We start from the raw sequence: 18,657 nt of genomic DNA, 5'->3' as shown, positions 1-18,657 counted from the left end.
CTGCAGCCGTGTTTGTTTTAAAGACCAAATTTTTACTCTCCAGAGTTTTGCCAGAGACTCTCCGCACCAAAAGTATCGAGGTTGTAACTTTATAGTGGGAAACAATGTTAATTAAAAGTGTGAATTTGATATTCGATCCATTGCCCCCAGTGCATCTGAGAAAATAACGAGCAGCAGTCAGTCTTCATAAAATGGAGGGGTTTTCTGCAAGCTCTGAATTCCACCAGATGTGTGCAGCTGATGGCACACTATCTGCTTTGCAAAAAAATATATTATTTTTGGTTCTGCCAGTTACCGGGCTGAGGGAGAGGGAAGAAAGTCTATCACCAATAATCTTGCTTACAGAGCAGCTTAATGCTTGTCCCGGGTGTGTGATGGAAGTGGTCTGTCCAGAATCTCATGTCCTGCATTTGGAGTATGCAGCATGAACAGTTGATACGCTATTCTGTTTCACTTCAACTCCTGGCACCAAAGACTGGGCTGTGCTGTGTGGTTCCCAGAATGGCATCAGCATGTCTGTTAGTTTTCAAAATAGTGAATCTTGTCGCCCTTGTTTTACTATTTCTCATAGAAATGTTGCTTTCTGTTCTTAGCCTTCTCATGTAAAATAAACGCTTGGTGCAGAGGTGGAGGAATAACTCCCCTGTACTGAGGTTGTGAGTGTATGTCTGACTTTGTAACTTCACACTTCTTGCTATCACCTCTCATGCTTATTGTGACTTTTTTCAAGGGGAAGAGAGGAAACCTAAAGTGGAAGTGTTATCTATTCCTGAAATAGCTACCTATTATTTAAGTGCTGCATTTTAATTTCTAATAGTAATTAATATTTCTAACATTGACTTCATGTGATAATTTCCTGGCAGTGTTTTCTTCCTAAGCCTGTGTGAAACAGGTGGGACCAGAAGTGCAGTATCTGCGCCAGTTATGTCTCAAATACTTCTATGCAGAAATAGTTGGGAGGAACTCCTTTCAGGAAAAAAGCTGCCCAAGGAAAAAATATGACCCAGAGCAGTGGGAATTTCAAATGTAAGGGATGCAACATTAATCTCCTGGTGGTGCATAGAGAGTCGTAAACAAGATTGCAAATGTGGAAGACTTCCAAGTAAAAGTACTAGTTTACAGCCACTAATAAAGATTACTTCATCTAATCTTGATTTAAAAAGTATCTTTATTTATAAAACATAACACTGCCAAGTTAGATTGCAATGTGGATAAGATGCATGTTGAATCAATTAATTGTATATAGGTATTCATGTTCTGTTTACAGTGTGTAACAACACTCTAGTATTTAATGCGTTTTTAGTTACGCAACGCTGGGACTGTTTGTTCTTGCTCTGGAAATGCAATATTTTGAAACACTTAAATCTTGTCACAGATGACTCCAATGACGTGGGAAGCTCAATCTATCCTGTGGCAAGGCATAGTGGGGTAGAACCAAGCCTGTTCCTACCTTCCTTTGTGGTGCTGAGGGCAGTTATGGAAGTAGCCCAGGGCAGGATACAAGTAACCAAGTAATATTGCACGCAGACACTTTGCTTGTAGCATGCAACAAGGGGCAACTTCTGCCTGAGCCCTATGGGTTTCTCTTGGTGTCTCTTGCCGTTCCCGTGGAAATTGATTTCAGCAGTGGTTTCTTTCTCATTGCTAAATTATGGCATTACACTGTGTGGGGCCCCATCCTCTGTCTTACTTTTGCTCAAAACTAAGTGGGTGCATGAAGGCTTTCTTGTCCATTTTTCTGGCTCAGTTTGGAAAACTGCTGTCTGTATCATAAAGTCTCACTGAGATGGATTGAACACACCATCAGTGGAAGCTGAAGAGCCTTGGGAGCTGTGAAGAGTACTTCTGTGATTTTTCTGTTTTGTCTGCATCAGTGTTGACCTTCTCCTACCTGTTCTGCTCATTTTGCTCTTTCCTCAGATATTTATAAACAATGAATGGCATGAGTCTACCAGTGGAAAGAAGTTCCCTACCTACAATCCCTCGACGCTGGAGAAAATTTGTGATATTGAGGAAGGAGACAAGGTAAGTGTTATTAGAGAGGAGATGCAAAAGAGTTAAAGGGGCTTACTCTCTTTTCATAAAGCATACAGAGGAAAAGCTGGCTTTTAATGGCATGTGGCTATCCAGACTGGGAGCTGGGATGGTGCGTGTGCTGCTTGAGGATTACATGGGTTGGGTGGGATCGGTCTTGTCTAGCTCAGCTGAGTCACTTTCCCTGATAGGAACTGCCTACCAAATACTGCAGGAATGAGATTCAGCATCATTCCAGCTTTATAGAGCTGGAAGCAAGCAGCCATGCTGAGGAAATAGTAATGACAACACACATACATCCCTGACAGAACTCGTCACTTTTGGTGTGGTTTACATGCAGTCTGCATGGCAGCCTGTTGGAATCACTGGACTGAAATTCACTTTTTAAAAAATATGATCAACAAATAACCTGTTTGGGAAAACTTCAGCTCAGTAATGCAACACTGCTCACTTTCTCCTAGCAATTCCTTATGGTTTCCTTTTCTGACTGGTGTTATGGGTTCTGGCTGCCTGCACAAATGTGACAACTGTCATTTAAAATGAAATCAATATCTCTGAAGAATTTCAGTAGTCCCTGGCTTTGGTACACTGTAAGTACAGTTGCTTGGGGCGTAACAGCTTGGTTTTGGTAACTGTCTGAGGTAAGAAACAATCTGGACTGCTCTGTGGGAGAGCTGGCCTAAGACTTGCTTTTGACTGTATGTCATGGGAAGGTGATTCACAGCTTCCCCAGTGTACCAGGGCTTTGCCTAATCACCACTCTGCAGTAGCGACTGGCAGTGTGTCCTCTTCTCAGTATCTAAGCTTGCCTGTTGCTTGCATGCCTTGCAGAACCTCTCCTACTAAGAGCTGCATTAGATGGAAAAGTGCAGCACGGTTCTGGGTGTTGTGCTGTGCAGGTCAATAGAGCCTGATAATTTTGGAGATGGGAGCAAACTTGTTTGGTGATGCAGGACTACCTGCAAATGGTGCATAAGGTAGCTGTTCTTTTTGGATGCCACTAAAGCAGTCCTTGAGGCCTAGTGCCATGGTGGATCTGTGAATCCATGGGACAATTGTAGATGTAGACAAAGCTTAATGTATGTAATTCCTCTGCATTAACTGGGCAGTACATAACTCTATTTAGTGGTATGTAAACAGTGGAGCTGAAGCAACTCTGACGCAACTATATTTTGCGAGGCAGAAACCATGACTCCACTACTCGCTGAGCTAAGTGTCTCTCAGGCAGTTACAGAGCATTACATGAGTATTTCAAGCCTACATCTTAATTACTTGGTAGAGAAAATTCTTAGGTGGAACTGAAAGGCCAGTCCTGTGCCTTGCCTGCTTGAGACTTGCCCTTGCCTGAATTCAAGGATGGCTTTTCAGCTTGCAGGAGAGTCCCTGCCTGTGAATACTTGGTTAAGGTACCTGACTCTTAGGCATGTAGAATAATTGCATGCAAGAATGTATGCTAGATGCAGCTGAAAGCTTCATCTATCCCTTTACATCAGATATGAATTTCACTGTAATTAGGTTTGTATGAGGAACTGAGAAGAGTCAGACCTGCTAGTGGGTTAGTTAACAGAATTGGAGTGGGACGTGTTCCAAACCAGCTGTTAGGCTGCTGGTGATACGTAATGATGTCCCACCACCCTCTGGGCAGAGTTCCCTGAGAATTCCCATGGCCAGCTTAATCATCTCCATACTAAATCTATGACCCCAATCTATTGGGGCAGAGGTCCCTGTTGCTACAGAAAATGGTGAGTCGTGGTGCTTTTCAGTGTTCTGTCTCCTTGGGCCGCCATGCTCAGTTGTGTTGGTGAGTATTGCAGCAAGGGTAGCAGGTTCTGGCTTCAGCTGTGCTGTGCCAGGCTTGACTCTGCCTCCACAACCTGCAGGGAGCAGGACTCCACTTCCTTAACCTTGTTCAGAAACCTGTCCCTCCCTGGCCACACCGGGTATGTTTTGCTTGGGTTGCTTGTGAGAGGTGGGAATTTGGCAGCTGATGTCTCAGTGGTGACAAACAAGTCTGGTGCTGAAACTTGGCCTAGAAGTCTAGGTGTAAAGGTTTTGTTTTAGACTTTAGTCACAAGATTCAAGACACAATTTCTCTTGGTGAATAGTTGGGGAATAAAGGGAAGTTTCAGGTGGAAAAAGAAGCTTTTTTTAAAAAAAAAAAAAAAAAAGCAATAACAATATAAAGCAGCAAATGATTTTACTGGATACCTGGAGACTTCCTGCCTCCAGAGTAATGGCTTAGTGTCTCAAGTGTTCTCCAGCTACAATCAAAAAGGGATAACTTTCCTCATTAGGTTTTTGACCCTCAGAAGTGGTGCAGCCCTGGAACTTCTACTGTCCCTTGCTGTGTTACTGTATCAAGGAAAAAAAAAAAAAAATACATTAGCTGTTATCATATCTCTAGTCCTATTGGTAACACTTGAAGATAAGCTCTTCTAGTAGATTTCCAATGTCCAGCAAAGATGGGAGAAAGGAACTCCATTCTTAAAGGAGTTGCCACATAGCTGCCTGGCAAAGGTGCATGGCTGGAGCTGAGCAGGATGGGTGTTATGGATCATCTGTTGTGGTCACTTCTGGGCAGTTTGCTCTTTGGTAGTGTATCTTTAGAGGGTTATGAGCATGTTTTGTTCACAGGCATCTTGCCCACCTTCAGACTATGGATGTGGGCTGAGGTAAGAGGCTGCAGAAGCATTATTCCACACAGCAAGCTCACCATACCATAGATAATGGTTTGGGACACTACAGACTGTTAAGTTGCTCTTTGTAGCCGATTGAAATTTTGGTTCTAAAGTTAGAGCAATGAGAAGCATAGACTGCAGGGGGCTAGCTGGAGAGTGGCTCAGCTGTGAATGTCTTCTAATTGGGCACGGTCCTGCCTGTGTTGGAAAAGTGCCTTTCTGAGGATGTGCACAGTGGGGATTCTCCCATGAAGTTCAGATAAGATAGTCAGTGTGGAGTGTGCTCCATCCCCAGTATGTCTCCTTACTATCTGGATCAAAGCCATATTGTCTGCACTGAGCCTGAAGCAGAGCAAGGCTTTTCCTGCAGATATTCTCCCTGTTCACCAAGGCACTGGAGTGATGGTCTGCCAGGTGCTGAGGCAGGAGAGAGGAAGAAGGGACTCCATAGAAACGGAGCAGTGGTGAGCAGAATTTGAGGTAGAGAAGGAAGGTGGAGGATATGGCTTAGAACAAAGAAATCATGAGTTTGTTCAGGGGAAAATGGCATGCGGTTGTGTAACTGGGGCTTGTATCATAATACAAACATCCAGGGTGGGTATGAAGGTTTGCTGGCATTTCCCAATCCTGTGTTGCTTGACTTTGCAACTTCAGTGTTCTCTTAGTAAAGCTTTTTATGTAATAATAAATCTGTATAGATCAAAACTGAGCACCAGGTTGCATGGACCTCTTTGTGGTTTTGTGTGCTGCAGGGTGTCCTTGGCACTCTGACAGTTAGAAGTCTGTCTTTGTCACGCATTGTGCCTACCTATTGCAACATGCTTGTAATGAGCACACCATTCAGACTCCCCTAATGTCTAGTCATAACAGGATGGATTAAGAGCAGCATTTCAGCCTTCCTGAAGGACTTCCTTGTTTTTGCTGGTCTCTCAGGCCTATAGAAACTGTGTGAGCTCACAAGGTCTCACTTGGTGGTGCTACCCCTGAGGGTGTTTTGGGGAAGCTTTTGTTTGTAATATTGACTGTGCTCTCTGAGCTGCTGTGCGTGCCCTGCAAATCCAAGAAAAGGGGATGAGAATGAATACAGTTTCAGTAAATATTCACCCCAGGGCTTTTGGACGGTATCACCATGGTGCTTCTATCTGTTAAGATACACCCTTTGCTGTGCCTCCAAAGATACAAGCATGTCAGGTAGTAGACTCTGCAGGAGATGAACAAGGGCCATTGCTTTTATGGTTTTGTTTGCTTGTTTTTGTTTTTTCCACCCCAGTACAAATGATTTTAGGGAGAAGAGGTTCCAGACAGTATCCCTAGCTTGCAATCAAAATGAGAGACAGCTTTGCTGAGACATTTTGGGCTTCACCAGACCACCACTACCACTTACAGGAGCTGCAGCAGGGCTTGAGTGCTCCTTTGCTTAGAGTGGAGACTGAAGTCCTTTGCACATGCAGCCATCTTATTCTTAGTGCTGCAAGTGCCAGAGTGGCAGCAAGGCCATGAGGTCTTGATGCTTCCAGCCTGATCAGGAGGTGATTTGTTGCTGCTTTAAACCTGACACATTCTCCTTTTTTTTTTTTTTTTTTTTTTGTCTGCTTTGTGTCTTATAATGTTGTCTTATTTTAGCTTAAGCCCTCATGTGAGCAGGAAGGATGAGAAACGTGTGAGTGTACAGTAACTGGTGATGCCTCTTGGCTTCTGTGGCATTCCAGATTAAGTGCACAGAAGCAAACCATTCTGAAGCCCTGTTCTGCCTGTGGGGACAGGCACCAGGCAGGATGTGCCTGCCTGCGTATGGTGGCTGCTTGCTACCTCTGCTTCATAGCCATGCTTGCTTGACCAGAGCCACTCTTTACCTCCTGTAGCAACTCAGGTCTCTTGCAATTGTCTCCCCATCAGTGCTCTTCTAAAAGGGTGTAGTTTTCCTGGCAGCGTATGTCAGAGTACTTCAGAACTGTGCAATCTTGTGAAGAAAGAGCCAAATTTAAAGTGCTACCTCAGTGGACAATGACTTGCTGTAAGCCAAGTGTATCTCCCCATAACACTTTTCTTGGTTGAGCAAAACAGGCTTTCTTGTGGTGGGAGAGCAGCCAATCCTTGCTGGGTCTGCACAGTAGCTGAATCTAGTGTGATCAAGTCTGAATAGACAAGCCTTGAGAGAAGATCTATGAGAGCAGCTGGTGAAGAGCTCTGAGGAGCAATCAAGGCCTGAAGTCCACCTGCTTTAGCCACGCGTTGTCACAGAATCACAGAATTGTAGGGGTTGGAAGGGACCTCCAGAGATCATTGAGTCCAACCCCCCTGCCAAAGCAGGTTTCCTACTATTGTGGTGAAGTGCAAGGACTTCTCCATAAGCTGAAGGATGCAGTGAAGTATGGGCTGCACCAGACATTACAAAGAGCAGGAATCTGATCAAAGACAGAATGAATGGTGCTCTGTGTATGCTTGGGGGTACAGTCTTGGCCTCATGGATGTTGATGGCAGTGTTCCATTGGCTTCATTGAGTCAGGAGGTTGCCCTTGCCATTGCATTTTTTAGTTGTTGTATGTTAGTGGAGGGGAGAAAGGAGGAGTCAGGGCCGTACTGTGGCCAGAGCATCACAGGAAACTTTGCTGGGCTTAATGAGAAGTGGTGGAATTTGTTGCCCTCCTAAGTAGCAGCTTACAAAAACAGAGTTAGATTTGATCCTGCATGCAGTAAAGCATTTGAGAGAGTGGCACTAAGTTTGGGTAGGTGAAATGACTGTCAGAGCACTAGACAACAAAAACCCTTACATCTGGTAAAAAAGAATCTTGAAGTGCAATCCGGGATTTAAGGGAGCTTTTTGTTTTTGTATGGTAACTGTTACTGGCATGCATTCAAGCGGGATGTAGTGGTGGGATCTGAGCAATGATTATTCCCTTGGATAAAACTGATCTCTCTCATGGGGGACTTTCCTTCCCACGTTTGTGTGGACCAGACTGATTGATGGAGGACAATAGCCTGTCAAGCTTAGGGAAGCTCCAATGGGAACAGAATTGGGATCTCATTTTTCCGTCCTTTCCCTGGTGTCACATCCTGTATCATTCTGGATTATTTTATAAACAAACAAGTTGCGTAAAATTACTCTTCAAAAGCCTGCTGATACTTTGACTTTCAGGTTGTTCGTCAGCCCAGACCAAACCAAAAATGGCTTACAGGCTTGGTTATACATCCAAGAGTAAAATGGAGGTGATCTTCTCAGAAGATTTGGTTTTAGCCACCACAACATCATCTAGGAAGCAGCTTGCTGGGGTCTCTGCCTTTGTCCAACCTCTTCCTTGTAACCTAACCTTTTCTTATGTATGTCACTGCTCTAGCCTGATGTGGATAATGCTGTGGAAGCAGCAAAAGCAGCATTCCAGAGGGGGTCTCAGTGGAGACAGATGGATGCCTTAAGCAGAGGACAGCTCCTACACAAGCTGGCTGATCTTCTAGAGCGAGACAGAGTCATCCTGGCAGTAAGTATTGTGATTGGATAGTGGACTTACTGGAGTAAGTATTGTGATGAGCTGTTGGCTGATAATTCAGCTTCATCTTTAAAATTTTGCTGCATCCATCTCCTGTCACACTACTTCCTCTTAAGGGCACTTAAGGAGGAGGGAATCCTGCAGAATGGTCCCATCTTCTAGCTCTTCTTTTTCCTGTGCTCATTGCCTTAGGCTGTAGGGAATGCCTGATAGCTTTTTCAGTGTCAATGGGCTTCAGTACGTGTAGTGATGTTTATAAAACCTTCCTGGATTAACCCATCCTTGTGTTAGCCTGAGCTTTGTTACTGCAGTCCTGTACTATGGATTTCAGTTCCTCCAAAGAAGAACCATAGTTCAGTCCTGACTTAGCTCCTGTTCCTCTTTCCAATGGAAGTAAGACATTTGTGCCTGCCCTTTAAGTCTGAGATAAACAACAGTGCCTCCCACACAGAGAAACAAACAACAGTGATACAGCACCAAATTTCTTTGCTGAGCTCTGGCACTAACTGTATATGTTCTTTGGAACTGGATGCACTCTTCCCTCCCAGCCCTCCTTCTCCCTTCCCACATGAAGGGTAGAAGAATCTAGGCAGAAGTCTAGATCTTCACTGTTCTGCAGGATGATTCTGGGGATCATAGACAATGACTGTTAGTTATCTATACTGGAGTTCTTATTCAAGAGCTTGGCTGGTTATTGAATTGATTGCAGATATTACAATTACTTTTATTTTTAAAACCAAGAAACATATTTATTGCTTTAAGTTTATCAATGCTCTTGCATCTCCTAGCTAAGGTAGTATGTACATATTTGAGACAACAACAAGAAAAAGCCTATAAACCACAAAGGAGGGAAAAAATGCACAACCAACCAAATCTGCCTCGGTCCTTATTACAAAAATGCAAGGCCAATTTGACTTTTTTTTTCTTCAAATTTCTTCCCCTAAAATACGGGGCTGGAAAGAGACTCTTGTTGGATGTCATCCAAAGTTTAGAATGTGTGTAAGTGGGATCTGCTACTTTTCCACTGAATGTACTGGCTCAGGAAAATCTCTTGATAGCTGTGAGGCTGTGTTAACTTGGACTTCTGCACTCAAGAACTACTGCTAATGATTTCCTATCCTGTCCTAGAAGAATCCTTTTGGTGCAAAACAAGGGGAGTAGGACCTTGGCTAAGATGTTCTGCAGCTGATAAGAAGCTTTTATGTTGGACTTGCACATTTGTACAAATAGTGCCTACAATTCCTAGTAGCTCTCAGCTTAGAGCTGCTATCTGTACTTCACTAGCTCAACTCAGCACTCTTACTCTGCACTTCTTCAGGAGCAATGCATTCCGTGTTGCTCAGTGCTGTTGGATGCAAGAGTTCCTAAGCTGATGTCCCACTGAGAGAGCATGGTGTGTGGGGTGTATTTAGAAGTCTGCACTTGCTTGACTGTTTCAAGCTAGATCTCTTCCCCTAGTATGTTCTCTGTGAACCATGTGATGTCCTCCAAGTTCTGTAGAACAGGCTCACAAACTCCAGGTTTGAAGGCAATTCTGGCCAACAAATAAGGGGGAGAAATAAGTGTGTGCAAATACGCTCTGTTTATTTTCTGCCCCTTTTTTTTTTTTTTTTTTAATGCAAATTTAAAGCAGCCCCCTTTTCCACAAACCAGGGCATTAATTTCAAGCTTTCTGCTGTCCTTCTGATCTGGAACGAGTTTCTTGGCATTGCTGCTTTCTCTGAAGAAAAACCAGCCCTAGCTGCTTTGGTTGCATGTTAAGTAATCACTTAAAAAATCAGTTGTTTTAGCAGACATTCAGAGTGGATAACAATCCTCGTCATTCCAAGGGGAATGTCTGTTTAGACCTTAATGTCTGTGGAATATGACAGGGTATGACTTCATTTGTAAACAAAGATGTTTCAATCTACCAAGGGATATTGCTTCCTTTATGGATGTGCTGGCTTTTTTCACCAATATCCCTTTTAATGACCTGAGCAGAACAAAGTATTCACTTAGCTAATGTTCAGAACAGTGAGAAGGGTGCAGTCTGAGACTGGTCTTCGTTTAAAGCTGCTCAATGTCGGTGCAGCTTCAGTGAAATAACTTCTCCCTTGCAGTTGTCTAAGCAGAGATCCGAGCCCAAACGTTACTTTATTAGAACACTGTTTAAAGAAAAAAAATGTGTTTTCTATCATCCTGTGGATAAAAGAGGCATTTTGGAGGTTGCTTTTAGGACAATGAGGCAGAAAAATAAAAGGAAAGTGGGTCAGGCTGATTTTAGTGGCACCATCTGGAGTCCAGAACATCTGTGTCAGAAGGTCAGATACAGTGAAGTCAAGGGACTTGCGTTCCTTCAGAATGGTGCTCCAGACCACAGCCCTGTATCCCACCCACAGCCACCTCCTGGGCTCTTACAGAAAGTGTGCATTCACTGCAGTGATTGAGCAAAGCAACTTGTGCCTGTATCAGTGTTAGTGGGTCCAGCTGCCTCTATTCTACCTGACTTGTACTAACTAGATCTTCCTTTAAAGTGAGGGAAGGAAACTGTCTCCACAGCATAAAACACAAGAAAATTGAGAGTGTTTTTCTGAAAGATATTTTTGTTTTCAAGAAAAAACTATGGATGTATTTGACAATGCACATAATTTGTTGGATTTTGTTTGTTTGTTTGTTTTCCAGACTTTGGAAACAATGGACACAGGAAAACCTTTTCTGCAGGCTTATTTCATTGATCTGGAAGGTTGTATAAGGACACTCCGATACTATGCTGGATGGGCTGATAAAATCCAGGGCAGGACTATCCCTGTGGGTAAGTTTCTTCACACCCAAAATCAGGACTGGAAAGGGATCAGGCTTGATTGGACAAGTGACAGGCATGGAAAGATCTGCTTCTGAAAACCTGCAATGGAAGGCATTTATTTTCTGTCTCAGGGTGGATTTTAAGTGGTATCTTCTGAGATTCAAACTCAGATGAGGACTATAAATGCCTGGATAGATCTCTGGGAAAATAATGAAAGGACACTGTCAAATGTTCTAATAGTTGAGTTTTTTCAAAAGGTCTTCTAGACTACAGACCTAGAGCAGTCACATTGCACCCTTGGACCTATTCTGAAACGGATCCTCCTCTATTTGAGGTCACCTGGAGGTGTGTTTTAAGATCAGCAGAGAGAGGATTCTTTGTCTAATGTGGTTTTGGATCTGTCTCCAACCTCTCTGTTTGCAGTCATCTTAACTGTTCCTGTAGAAGCAAAGATTTTTACTGTGTTTTCTTTTTCCTTTATTCTTTTGTTTTGCAGATGAAAACTTTGTCTGTTTCACCAGGCATGAACCGATGGGTGTTTGTGGAGCTATAACTCCAGTAAGTAACAGCAATGGTGCCCTTGGAAATGGAGGAAGTGTATGTGCATTTCCCTATCTTGTACTGCAGCCATTTGATTCCTAGTTAAGTGCAGCTGTTCTGCAGTGAACTCCCATTTCAGTTGCTTGATGTAGTTTCTTGTTTTACCCCCATGCCAATTGCTCTTGGCAGTGCAAAATCTTCTGCAGTGGAAGGGTGGGTCTTCTAATCAGTTGCTCTGTTCCTCTCTAAGGATGACAGCAGTCACCAGAGAGCAGTCAGAGCTCTCTGACTCTTCCACTGCTAGGACAACCATCTTGTCATTACATGTACTCGCTTCTTGCTGCCTAGAGCTGATGCATAGTTTGGAGTTTCAGAACATATCCATTATTAATAACTCCTGGCTGTTCTCTGAGCTTTCTGTGATCAAATCTCACTGAATGCAGTTTTTCCTTGAGCTTTCTTTCTCTGCTTAGGGGACGGTGTGGCTGGTTCTTGAAATACCTCCAGTTTTAGTATGTGCTGCTTGCTTTGTTTAAACAGACAACCAGAAAGACTTTACAGCTCTATGGGAGACATAGTTCATTCCCGTCTGGTTGTAAAATGCTTTGAACATGGTATCCTACAGGCCATGAAGCAAGTGGTGGTGTGCCAAGATTCTTTGGATACTTGGATCAGTGGAGTCCATGGAATATTTTGACCCATGGGATCAGGTTATAAGGGAGATGAGATAAAATGCATATGTGGTTTGGGATTTTCTGGACCCTGCAGATACCAGGTCTGGACCAATTCCCAAAGACATCTGGAGAAATTCTACCTTTTCCTTTAGCTGGACTGAGCTTGTAAACCTGGTGATAAGATGGTAAAGTCCATTTTGCCCTATGAGGGTTAGGCAAATTGGGAAACAGTTGTTACTAGTTATCAGGCATTTGGCTTAATGACACCTGCATGGCTTTTCTGTTTGAACAAGCAAAGTGTCTGCTTGTAAGCAGCTAGAACTTGTGATGCAGTATCAAAACATTAGGTATATCAACAATGATCATTAGTGTTATAAGCATAATTGATCATCAATTAAAAGATATTTCACTGTTATACTTAAGCCACCTTTGGCACTTTTGGAATTGATCATTTTAAAAGCCTGCATGTAGGGTGCTTCGGAGGGCCACTGAAAGGAAAATAGTGGGACTTCTACTGTTTCAGGTGGGCCTTACACTAGCAATAAATACAATAATAAGACCAGATTTGTCTCAAGTTCAACACTGTTTGCAAAAAGCATGATTGGGGTCAACAAAGCCACATCTGTCTCCAGTTTACTTAGAACAAATCCTCTTCAATTTTTTTTTTCCAGTTTGATCTCTAACACAATCAGTCAGTGGATGTGATTACTCCAACCTGATATAAAAGGATTTGTCACTGTTCTGCATGTCTCCCTAGGCCAATTAACAATCCTCCCTTTTTACTGTGGCTTGACTATGCTTAAACAACCCTCCTAGTGAGGGGCACTTTTTGGAAGGTGCATCGTATGACTGAACTTTATCCCAGGGTGATACTGTTAGGCAGCCTTCATATCTGTTTCTGTTACTTTCACCAGCCATTCTGCAATAGAAAGGTCTCAGTGGAGTCACATTGTGCTCTGAAAGTATAGAAAAGTAGTGAAGGTGCAGGTGGCCAAAGATGAGAATTCAGGCCTTCGCAAGGTTTAGGAGAAAAAGACAAATGGGTAAATCATAGAATGTGGCCATTGGAGAAATCTCTGAAATGTGACAGGTCTGGAAGATGGGGAGAGAAAAGCTGAAGAGCAGCAAATCGACTGAAGTTCCACTTTATCTCTGGGTTACAACAGAACTCATCTCTTAAAATCTAAACTGTTAACTTATTTGTGAGTGTGAATTTGTGGATTCCTAACATGCTTAGCTTCTTTCTTGCTAGCTGAGGGCCCGCGGCTTGAGACTTGACAAGAAGTCCCCTTATTGTTGGCCCACTTCCATCATCCCTAAAGCAGCCTTAATTATTTTTAATGAAGAAATCCTTTCTGTTGCCAAATGACCTTTACTGAGATTCAGTGTGAGCTAGATTTTTCCACTTCTTGCTTAGGCTCCAAAATCTACAAATACACATGACCATGAGACAGATTAGCACAGAGGAAGCTGATGTGGACTTGTTCCTGATTCCAAATAAGAAAACTAATTGGAAAGGAGCGTTTTACAGAATGGAGGGAGACTAAGAGCTGCCCTGGACTTTCATGACTGAACAATCCACTGAAGCTTTCTAATTATAAACCTGGAAATGAATGATACTGTGCAACTCCTAACTCCTCAGGGATTAGCTAATACAGAAAACTGAGTTTCTTTCAATGAGCAACTTCAGTTCTCCCTCTGTACTCGACTCTGTACGAAAGTGATGCATCAGAACACTACCTTCACCATGGTTTCTGTGAACAGACAAAATTTTAAAGTGTGATCAGACTTCTGTGAGCAATGAGGTTGCAAAGATTTGTTCGAATTAGAGTTAACTTGAGCACTGCCAACAATATTTGGGATCTCAGTGTGGTACAGGAAGATATGCTCTGTAGACCAAGAAAATGCAGTGTTGTAAACACACACTTTTTTTTATGGCTGTGCTCCCAGTTGTTGGTTTCTCCCTGAGCTGTCTGAAGGTGGGAGAAGTGCTGTGTGGAAGTGAGTAGGTGGCTGATCCAAATGACCTTGTGTTCTTGCAGTGGAACTTCCCATTGCTGATGCTGGTTTGGAAGATGGCACCAGCACTGTGCTGTGGAAACACTTTGGTTATTAAGCCAGCTGAGCAAACTCCTCTAACATCACTGTACATTGGCTCGCTGATTAAGGAGGTAAGGAAACCTGAATAACACACCTAGGTACTTTTCTTCTGAGACCGTAAGAGTTTGAATTGTCTGAGTAGGTTTGAAAGTTGTTAAGTATATGATGAGGTGTGAGAATGACCTGTATTCTGCCTCTTTTCCCAAAGGCTTTCCTGACTGGCAGGGGCTGGATGACAGGTAACAGAGCACAGAACTTGTAGGCTTTCCTCCTCCTTTAGGAAGCTGCTGATGCTTTTATTTTTCTTCTTTGTCTTTTACTTTCCCAAATGAGCAAAAAAATTAAAGCTCAGTTTTATTAGGCAATGGGACAAAAAGGAATATGATAGACAACAGTGAGCTTATAAGTGAGATAATTCAAAAAAGATAGTGATTGCCATAAGAAACAATTCTTCATATTTCCGTGGCTTAAAGAAGAATGTAGCTACATCTGGTCTTTAAGGCCAACTCCTATATAGATGCAGAGGGAGGGTAATAAGCTGAGATCTCAGAGTGTTGTCTAGGTATTGTCAGGTAGGATCCAAAGTGCCCTCAGATCTAGTTACAGATATGGTGGGAGGTGCACAGTACCTTCCAGGACTGGTTAATACATCCTCAGCCTCCTACAGTTAATTACATGACTAACTGTGAATGAAAACTAAAAGGTTTGGAGGTATGTTTTTGCCTCTCAACTGGAAAAATCCGTTTGTTAGGCTCAGTCTAATGATGATTCTGTCTGTTCTTGGATAGATGAAATGTTAGTAATTGACACAAAGGGCTTCTTTGCCTGCAAAGGAAGTGCAAAAGCACTTCATCTTAAGTGTCTCCTGCAGCTCATTGACTTGATAAGATTTCACAAGTTTAGTGAGCATAGGGTGCAGTTGTCATTACTTCTGGTAGCCCTGCCATGCAACTGATCTTTTGCGTGTCATTCTGACATACAGCTCTTTGAACACTTGTATAGCATTTCCCCACAAAAAGCAGCTCTGTTCTGGTAAGGTTAATATTTTGAGCTGAAGTCCAAGCTGTCCATTTCTTGCAGTTGTGCTTCAATACAGAAGTACAATTAGGGCAGAATAATTTGATTTGAAGGTGTCCCTTTCTCCACCCAAAACCAGCTAGTCTTCTTGAGGGCTTTTAGAAGAACAAGTTCAACTTTTTTTTAATCTTTAAAAGGATACAGGTGATTTTTGGTATACAAGCAAAGCTATGTGTTTGGTTGAAAGAAATAACATGAGGCCAGCCAAAATATTTTGGCTTGCATTTTTGCAGAAAAACAGGAAAAAAATTTAGCTCAGGGAGACCTGAACCAATTTTTACTTCCTTGTGGCTTTGCTGCTGACTCCAAACACCATTACTTGCACAGTTTGACATTCAATATTTCTTTCTGAAAACTCATTAGCCAAAATGCAAACTCTATTGAACTGTCACTTATTATTATCACATGCATAGTAGAATCAGATTGCCCTGATTTACAAAGAAACAAACAAAAAAATCTTACTAAAGCAATTTTTTTTGTAAGGTAAACAATAAACATAAACAATTATTTCAGTTTTCTGTGTTAGGAAGGAACAGCTTCATGTTCTGAGATTTTGTGTGGAAAGGGCAAAAGGACAGAAGCAGACGTTTAATATTCTGCCATTCCACTCTTAGCAAATGCAGGGAAAACTGCCTCTGCAATCAGTGGTAGGGAAGGGCTAGCTTCAAAGAGCTTAATCCTTGAAACTATTATTTCAGGAAGTAAAGAACAGACCAGTAAGTCCCACACTTCTCCTTGTGCTAGAATTTCATCTGAAGTTTTACCATTTGTCTCTTTTGGCAAAATTACTATTTGGATAATCGAAGTTGTAAATGTGGTGGAAACTGGCATACGTCTGTTACCATCTGCTCTTGTATTCCTGTTTTATTAGGCCCATCATCTAGTGAGGTTTTACTGACTTCTTAATCCCTCTGGCCCCTGAAGAACCACAAATGTCAACCTTTGTTCAAAACAAACTTTCATTCATTTACCCCTTGGCTCCATCTGCAAAGAAGTACCTGGGGGCCAAGTTTGGCCAAAAGACTTGCTCTTGTTCGGTTTGACATTGGGACTCCTCCAAGAATTCTTACTGAGCCTTGGCATTTCCTAGGCATGGCTGTTATTTTCACCCATATCTATTCCAGCTGATAGCACACAGCCGTGTTACTGGAAAGTCTGGAAAATACTCATGTATGTAGTTTGGGCTCCTTGTCTGCAGCTTGCAGTTCTTAAGTTCTACATATGCTTTGAAGTACTTTATCATTCACTAGGCATGTTAAAGACTTTTTTTTTTTTTTTTTTGCATATCTGTTTCTTGTATGTTAATAGGGGAATGTTTGTGCCCTTAACCTGATTTCAGTGAGATTAGTAAATTCAGGTGGTGCTGTTCATTATTAAAGGCTAAGATGTTTTGCTCACTTATCTTCCATGAGGCTACATAGGTAAAGGAGTTTTGCACAGCCTTCCTAGAAATGCTATAGAAATGTTTGCAAGGGAAATGCTGTAGAAATTACTGTGATTGTTTTTAGGGTTGGTCCTCATCCATAAGAATACAGGGCAAGTAATTCAAGCATCCTGGGAACTGAACTGCAGCTCTCAAGAGTGCAGAGAGACTTCTGAGTGTTCAAAATCCCTTAAATCCCTCTCTACAAAGCTGTATTTAACCTCTATTTTAGGTGGGTTTCCCTCCAGGTGTGGTGAACATTGTGCCAGGCTATGGCCCCACAGCTGGAGCAGCCATCTCTACCCATCAGAGCATTGATAAAATTGCTTTTACTGGATCGACAAAGGTAGGTGATGGATTCCTTATAAAACACCTACTGTGCCTCTTTGTATTTGCTTTTAAGGCAGCAATTCATAGTAGATAATACCAATGAAATATCAGTTATTTCCAACGTTATTTTCCATCGTGCTCTGTGAGACAGGATTTCTCAGAAGTGCTCAGGATTTGTCTAGGTCAGGTCCATCTCTTTTTACTACCGGTTCCTGTGCTTGTGACAATCCCACCTCTGGAAACTGGGGTTTTGCCAAACTGCCACATATCTATAAGATCTGTAATAGATGTTCTGACACAAGGTAAGACAGTCTACAGGAGTAATTGGCAGTTATTTAACATCGTGTCATTGACCTGATGGAGCTTCTGGGCAAGTTTGCTTGCTAATCCTGCCCTGCATATGTGTGTAACTGGAAAACATGTCACTCAGAGCCCTGAAGAATTCTTCCTTGGCTTTAGTTAACTCTGAGCTAGGACTTAAATGAAAACATGGCCCTGTGCCTACAGCTTCCTCCAGTGATGGAGATGGGATTAACATTTGAGTGTCTTTTGAGACCTGCACAGTATAGCACCTTTCTATTTGTTGTTTTTCCTGTAAACAGCAATAGCTGCCTTGCATAGGAGGGGGGTGGCAGTGAGGCCTCTGCTATATCAGACACCTACAGCCATCCTCATCTGTGTAGGGGAATAGAATGCATGGCTTGGCCTGGTCTATAGAACTGAGATACAGCTGTGACACGCACATGAATTTGTCTCTAATAATCGCTGCTGCAATTTCTCAAACAAAAGCATGCTTATAAATGTGACTGGTTTTTTTTCACTCACTATTCTAGATTTTTTTTCTTGCAGTGTTTATGCACAAACCCTGAAGAAGGGGCAGCGTGCTAAGAATGGAAATGCTAACACCAATAGGTTCAGTTAAGGCAAACGTAGTCTCTTTGCTTTTATTTCCTTGAATGATATTATTTTTATGATCTTTTGATGACTTTGTGCATTCTAATGCCTATACTCATAATTGCAGAGTGTAATCAAGTTACTTAATTATTGCTAATTACCTTGAATGGAATTCTTGGTCAATAAAGGTAAATCACTAAACATTCAAAAGCTATTGCATTTAACAACAGTACCATCTAGTGGCTTTGTGTACATACTAACTGCTTAACTTAACCCAAAAGAGGGTGTGTGTTAAGCCTCTGTTTCTGTATAAAAAAATAATGGGAACAAATGTGAACTCAAAGTAAAAGTTCACAGTGAGCTCTTACTCTCTTGATAGTTGGCCTAATCTCAGAGCTTATCCAGATACATACTTCTCTCCAAATCCTAGATCATAAGCTTTTAGCCCAGATTAGATGCTGGCTGTGTGAAAACAATAGAGTTTATAGACTTTTTCAGCCCACATGAATCTGTTTGGGTTTTTAATGAAAAAGGAGTATCCAGTGGATTAGGGGCATAAGGAAAACTTCAGCTGCTGGAGCCTATGGACAAAAAGCTCCTATAGATGCTGTGCTTGTCTTTCTAATCCATGGGTGTGCAG

At 42.3% G+C, this 18,657-nt stretch overlaps 1 protein-coding gene across 1 annotated transcript in view; it reads left to right on the top strand.

The window, feature by feature from the left end:
- Positions 1-18,657, top strand: part of ALDH1A3 (aldehyde dehydrogenase 1 family member A3) — a 35,171-nt gene that overhangs the window by 1,531 nt on the left and 14,983 nt on the right. Inside the window, exons 2-7 of the mRNA XM_042824571.1 lie at positions 1,921-2,025; positions 8,048-8,188; positions 10,859-10,988; positions 11,476-11,537; positions 14,236-14,364; positions 17,026-17,139. Of these exons, the coding sequence (XP_042680505.1) occupies positions 1,921-2,025; positions 8,048-8,188; positions 10,859-10,988; positions 11,476-11,537; positions 14,236-14,364; positions 17,026-17,139 (681 nt within the window). The remainder of the gene's footprint in view (positions 1-1,920; positions 2,026-8,047; positions 8,189-10,858; positions 10,989-11,475; positions 11,538-14,235; positions 14,365-17,025; positions 17,140-18,657) is intronic.

Source organism: Centrocercus urophasianus, unplaced genomic scaffold (assembly GCF_019232065.1).
Source record: "Centrocercus urophasianus isolate 14NV4802_14NV808 unplaced genomic scaffold, USGS_Curo_1.0 seq_23, whole genome shotgun sequence".
NCBI lineage: Eukaryota > Metazoa > Chordata > Aves > Galliformes > Phasianidae > Centrocercus > Centrocercus urophasianus.
The sequence above is the reverse complement of the archived record's forward strand: the minus strand, read 5'-3'. Positions and strand labels throughout refer to the sequence as shown.